General features: G+C 42.8%; 2 protein-coding genes across 2 annotated transcripts in view; one reads left to right on the plus strand and one right to left on the minus strand.

Annotated features, from left to right (window-relative positions):
* Positions 1-4134: 4134 nt before the first annotated feature.
* Positions 4135-6668, plus strand: part of LOC116396724 (arginine vasopressin-induced protein 1) — a 7312-nt gene continuing 4778 nt past the window's right edge. Inside the window, exon 1 of the mRNA XM_031871508.1 lies at positions 4135-4627. The gene's annotated coding sequence lies outside the window, so the exon portion shown is untranslated. The remainder of the gene's footprint in view (positions 4628-6668) is intronic.
* marveld1 (MARVEL domain containing 1) lies at positions 4693-6626 on the minus strand. The gene has a single exon (XM_031871530.1). The coding sequence runs from the start codon at positions 6385-6387 to the stop codon at positions 5890-5892; it is 498 nt and encodes a 165-aa protein (XP_031727390.1). The 5' UTR covers positions 6388-6626; the 3' UTR covers positions 4693-5889.

Here is a 6668-nt window from a genome sequence, read left to right on the forward strand (position 1 = left end):
CTTGTATCCGTTGGATTGGTTACTCACCCACTTTCTGGTTTTCACATCCAATGAGATTCCGCTAAAGTAGATGACGTTCATTTCTTGACCAATGACAGCGGTGGGCGTCAGCGGACTGTTCCCTGACCTTCATACTGTACATTGCACCTTATTGACTTTCATTGTGTTTCTCTATTACCACCACATCTATCTATCTATCTATCTATCTATCTATCTATCTATCTATCTATCTGTCTGAGTTTCTAAGTTTGTTGGAAACTTACATCAAAGCTGAAATAAAGCAATATGCGGATAAGGTATTTTAAAGACCAGTTGAACCAATTGTTGCTTTTCCTCCTTTTCATCTGTAGGGGGGGACCTTGGCCTGTAAAACATTGAACTATACTGCTGTAGTTACTGGAGCCCAGACATGATCATAAGCTTAAAACACCATTACAAATGAGCGTCAGTCAAGTAATGCATTTGTAGAGATGTACTTACGAAATAAAGATTTGAGGCGAAACAGTAAATGTGAAATAAGAACTAGGGGGAGATATTAGAGATTGGGAGGTGCGTGACGTGATAAATACAAGATCACAGAGCAATAAAGATCCAAGTTTAAGCAGATATCAGTGATGAAAGGAAAGCGCAGTACTCTCTTTGTGGAGTAGCTTTTATTGAAGGAGATGCTGCATTTGCATTACATATTGACAAACAAAACCTCTGTCCCCAGCCATCTCATGATAGTTAACCACTGACTGTATGATGTCAACATTTTATTCTGTTATATCAATGTCTGGATATGTCATTTGCACAATAATGAGCCTCCTTTTTTATATATGGGATTTTCTAATTACCTTTAGATCACGTTTTTCCTACATTTCTTCTTCTAGATATGGAACATTGTTATTTTGACATTATTTTGCCGTTGCTACAGAACTACTCTGCATTATTCTGACAATGCAGTGTAAGAAAACCAATCTACTAAGTAATGCAATGCTTAGAAGCCTGAGACATATCAGCTAATGTTATGACCAGAATGAATTAAGGGGAAATATGCTTTTAAATTGGCTGTTTTTCCTCACAACTGCAGTGTGGCGTAACAGAGATAATTTGGGCTTCTCTGAGAAAGGTGGTGCTGGGAAACAGTCGCCATGTGAGCTATTATCAGGAACTCTATAATCCGCACTTGAAAGGAATGTTTGTTTTACTTCACAGAGCGCGTCGGTTGACGCCGTTCTAAAGATGCAGTGTTCGTAAAGAACTTTCCCTTTTGGGAGTGTCTCATCTCGGATTTCACTTCTAACTCCTTCTTTAACATTATATTTTAGCGAGGCAAAAATTGACAGGTGATGAATGACAAAAGTGTTGTCAGATGTCAGATTACCTCCCTCTCTCTCTCTAACTTTTGTCGGACTCATTCACTCTGTGAAGCACTCTCAACAACATGGCAGAATGAAGGAAGCAGCTGTATTTTCAAGGCTCTATAAATAGCTATCATCATTTCCCACCACTGGCTGCCATTGCCCTCACGCAGCATATGAACACTGTGCCCATTCAGAAGTATTGTGTGGGCAAAAGCTGCTGTAACAGATGTGGAATCAGTAATCCCAATCACCATGTCAGGAAACTACAAACCAGAGAGTCTCAGAGGCAAACTACACGGCCTGGAACACTGTGCCCATTCATGCCATACACAGACAGGAAATGTCAATCTCTGTGTCGATTCCTGCACGAACCTTTATGTAAGGACACTTTTGGCACATCACGACTTGCTTTTTCTCTGTTCATTCACTTGTTCTGTCAGTCAGTCTCCATCTGTTTTCCCATCTTTCCCTCTCCTCTGCAGTGGAATGTGCATCTCAGTATCTGATGAAAGAGTGGTTAACAGGGCGCTGCTGTGTGCATGTGTCTGTGTTTTCATCTTTCATGTGCGTACATGTATAGCCTCCCAAATGAGACAGGAGACAAGGTCTGTCAGCTGGGGGGGAAAAAAAGAGGCAGACACACTGGGATTGGATAAAGCGCTTCCACTGGGAATTAACCTCCCAGAATTTAGGTAAACTGTGTAACACCAGGCTCGGGTCTGTGAGAAAGTCTGGTCTGTGCGCAGTGAAAAAAAGTGTGGGTTATAGTGTTGGTATTCTTTGACTATTAACATTTCCTCTTGAATAATGCTGAGCATACACAAAATGTTGAAAGGATAGGTTCACAGTTTTTGTAGTCAGTCTTAAAACAATTCTGATTGCTTGGGTTTTTGCTGTAACGGTTTCTCGTGTGTACTGGCTGTGGAGAGATTCCCTCCTAGAGTTATTTCATTGTAAGAGATTTGGGACAAAAGCCACAGTCCTTGTGTGAAAAAGTACTTCCTCAGTTCATCTGGAACTCGTGATTCTTCATCAGTTACTCAAATCAAGCTGGTATCTTCCCCCTTGTTTCTCCAGACAGTGTTTCATTGCTGAGCTTCAGTGGAGCTACAGAGGAAGTCTTGCACACTTTGGAAAGCACCCACTTAATTTAACTAACTCAGACTGCTTAAGCCTCGTAATAGCTTTGGTTTAAAAGAAAACATTTTCGCAAACAAGGACTGTGGATTTTGTCCCCATCACTTACATTTGAATCATTTTAAGAATATATCTCGACTTCTTTTTTTGTTTTGTGAATATTTGGACGTTTACATGTGCACGTTGTTTATGACAGAATCAAATTAATTCTTCTTATAATAATAATAAATCTGGAAGCAACCGATCAACCAACACATCGTGTTCTGTACACCACTATGCTGGGAGGCAAGTACTGAGAAGAATATGCTTTTTTAATTGCAAGTTTTTCTGAATCGTTGCTGAGAGGGATAAAACACATTCCTACCATTTCTCTATACCTCCCCAGTGATTTATTGACATTCAGTCATGTCATTGTTATCCATTTTCACATCAGAACTCTTTAAGACAACGCTTTTTGATTTCCTGGCAGCAGTGAATTGACATCAGTCCACGGCAACAGTGTGCACGTTGCTGTGCCTTCAGGGAGGCAAGAGGAACCATTGAGAGGGGTTATGATGGCTCTATTGGACGGTTGGTCGCTTGCAGACCGGTGGGAGAGCGCATACAGGAAATGTCTCTTTGGTTGAGTTGCCAAAAAAAATATCACACAGTTGGCACTCCAGTGAAGCGCCATGGCTCTATATGTCCTTATACCAAGTTGTCTGGGCTGTCTTTGCTCTCTGTGTAGCCGGAAACACAAACAACAACCTCAGCCGTGTGGTGCCCACACTCTTCTGATGTCAGGAGGTAACAAAGGAGGATTCCAAATTCAAGTTTTTTACCTGTGATTGTAGAGGTTTCTTATTTGGAGATGGATGTGATGTTTGAGGATTAGATGCGAAATGGGCCCATGCATGAAAATGACAAATGTGAACAGATGTGACATCTATAAACTGAGGGCTTCGTAATAATACAGAGCCTGTTAATGTGGTAGGCTGAAAAAGACTTTCAGGGTAAATGTGGAGAATCCTTTTCTGGCCTTAATTGTCAGCATACGCTAAACTTGAGTCATCCAAAACTTCAATGATTCGCCATGGTTACTTTCAATATCAAACAAACTGAATCACTGGATTCAGTGCTTTGTTCATGCAGCACACTGCTGTTGTGTACGGACTCCATTTGGTTGTATACAGCAGTGTGTTTCCACAGGCGCTGACACGTGGACAGGACAACTCTTCTGTGGAAGTCTCAGAGGGGGAGAGGGTGGGTGGTGTGTGTGTGTGTGTGGGGGGGGGGGGGGGGGCTCTTTTCCTCCTTTAGAAGTGCTAGATTTATATCCTGCAGCTGGTTAACATTAACCCTTCCACTTCTGTATTCGTGGCCACCTTGCACTCAACACACGCACTGTATTGTTGTTGTTGCCATTGCGTAGAAAGGCCGGTGCCACAGGGATGACATACTTTACAGTTGTTCATGGAAGTACCGACTGAATAAAATACCCAAATGAAATACTATGACACAAAGAATTTTAACGTTTCACTGATTGCAGTTTGAGTTGTCTCCGTCTTTATATGGTCACTTTGCCTCTAAAATCTAAGCACTAAATAAGTCAAGGATATGTATATGAATCAGATAACAGCAGATATTCTCGGCAAGGAATACAAAGATATTTCTCGCCTCTTTTTCTTTCATTATTGTATTGTAAAACTGCTGTTATTATAATCGAATCTCTGCATTTGTGTTGCCTTTGTTTTGAATCTTGATTGTGAATCTGGAGCTGTGACATAGCAACATTTGATCTCTGATGCTCCTTTCCAAAAATAACTCACCTCATTCTTGAGGCGTACAAGGGGAAAGCGTAAGGCCCCTAAAGGAAAAGCGTGTGTTTATGTGTGAGTAATCTGCAGCTTTTTTTCACTACATACGTACATGCCCCATGCCAGCAACAGCAAGTGTACAATGCATAAACACAAATCTGTCAGAGAACTACAAAACTGCTATACTGACTTTGGCTTTGGGTGCTGTTTAATCAACTTGTCTGCAGCATGTTTTCAAGAACGGTGTGCCGACAGGAATGAACGAGACGTTGAATCATCTCAACTGCTTGGCTTCATTTTGATTGGCTGAACGTCAGCCCACCTCCAGAACCCCAACAGACTGTTCCGGTAAGAACAAGCCTCTTCCCAGATTATTGCACAAACACGCACACAGTAGGATAACTCTCATGCAACACACTCACATTCTCTCTAACGCACAGCACATTGTCAGTGACTCTCCCATCTTCTGCGAGAGAAACAGATACATCTAGGGATCTACGTATGTCTTTCATGTGGTCAAGTGGCACAGCATATAAATGATCCCTGCCTGTTGGCCAAGGCTTTTATCTCCCAACAGAAAGTTCCAGACGGCCTCCGTGACTAGTCCCTCTAAATCTGTGTTTCGTTTGAGAAAAAGCCTCCAAAAGCACAGTTCAAGCGGCCCGGTTCTTTCTCCAAATTGAACTCCAAGTACTCAAACAAAACAAGCAGGTTGTATAAACACTTATATATATATATGATATTGCAATATCATCATAACCAAAGAAACATATCACAGGCTCACACTTACTGATCTTTATTCTTTGGCTTTATAATGAAAACTTAAGGAATATTTTTGTTCAGCATACACATTATAGCACCAATTACACCCATCATGTTGGGTTGTTGCTGTCACAACCTTGTTGAGTATACAGCATTCTGACAGAAGGCACTGATAAAACGGTTTGCAACGTTCGAGTCAGACAAAATAAAAACAGAGCTGGTCGAAAGGAGACCCACAAGTGTTTTAGTCCGTCATGCTTCAGTATAGTTTTGCTGTCATAAAAAATATGTAAACACATAAAAATATATACTTTAAAAAAAGGTAAGTATCCCTTGTGAAAAAAAGAAATCCTATGAGAGGTTTTAGAAGGACAGTTACTCAGTATACTGACACAAATCTATACGTGTATGTTAAGGCCATTGTATTGTAAACACTGAATATACTTCCCCACTATAATATGCACTTACAGGGAAATTATAATGATTCTTTATGAGGGAAAATGACATTAAATTACTGGGATAAAAATGCAAGAGGTGGAGGAATGGTGACCTGTGCCTTAATAAAAAGGTACAATGCTCAGGTCCCCCTAACACATTTCCAATCAGACTCCAATGCTGGGTGGCCTTTGTGCCAGGAGCTGCTTGGGTATTTTCATGTCAGCAACAGGACTGAGTGATTTTTGGATGTTTGTTTGGCTTCACCAACAAAGTGGAAAGCTTGAAGTGGAGAGACAATAGAGACACACCTGTGATTAGAGTAGCCGTTGAGTTAAATTACAGTGAAGTGAACTATTCCTCATCTTGCTGTGGATACCCCCCTGGAAGAACCCCCCCCCCCTTCAGTCTCATCAGATGACCGTCTGCTCTCCCCGACACTTCCTGCACGCTCCATAAATAACCGCCGCCAGGTAAGCCAGGCAGCACAGGCAGGCGAACACGGCGGCCGTCAGGTAGACCTTGTACAGGCAGAGGTGCTTGTACAGATCCAAGTTGCAGTACGAGTTGCGATCCGTCTTGTAGATCATGACACCTACGGCCGGCAGGTAGAGCACAGCGGCGGCCACGTCGTGCGCCAGGTTGGTGGACAACCAGCGCTCCCCTCCCAGCAGCGGGACCAGGTCCTGCTTGTCCAGCAGGGTGAGGAAGAAAAGAGCGAGGGTGAGGAGCCAGAAGAGCACTGCGACGAACAGGACGAAGTGGATGGATCCTTCGTATTTGTTGGCGGCGATGGTGACCCACAGTCCGGCTCCGAACACAATCTGCAGGATCCGGATAAGTCCCAAAAAACTCTTGAGGAACTTCAGGATATTGTTCCTCACCTGCGGCTGGGAAGGTTGGGGTGCCATCTCTCTCCTCCTCCGGTCACTCTCGGTCCCTTTTTCCCGAACAGGGCGGGTGCTCTCTGCCAGCTGCAAACAGCTGGGGGAAAAGATGCACTAAAAGTGGGAATGACGGGGTGAAAGGCCGGTTCTTTTGGTCTGGCTATGAAGCCAGAAGTGGACAAGTTTAGGTATAAAAAAGGAACTCTCTGTTCCTTCCACAGCCCTGGGGTTTTGAAATGAAAAACCGTCTTGTATGTTTCGTCTTTTCCGTTTCCTCTGTTCAATGTAACGTCTGTGTTTGGGGG

Source organism: Anarrhichthys ocellatus, unplaced genomic scaffold (genome assembly GCF_004355925.1).
Source record: "Anarrhichthys ocellatus isolate YVR2014 unplaced genomic scaffold, GSC_Weel_1.0 scaffold3, whole genome shotgun sequence".
NCBI classification, from domain to species: Eukaryota; Metazoa; Chordata; class Actinopteri; order Perciformes; family Anarhichadidae; genus Anarrhichthys; species Anarrhichthys ocellatus.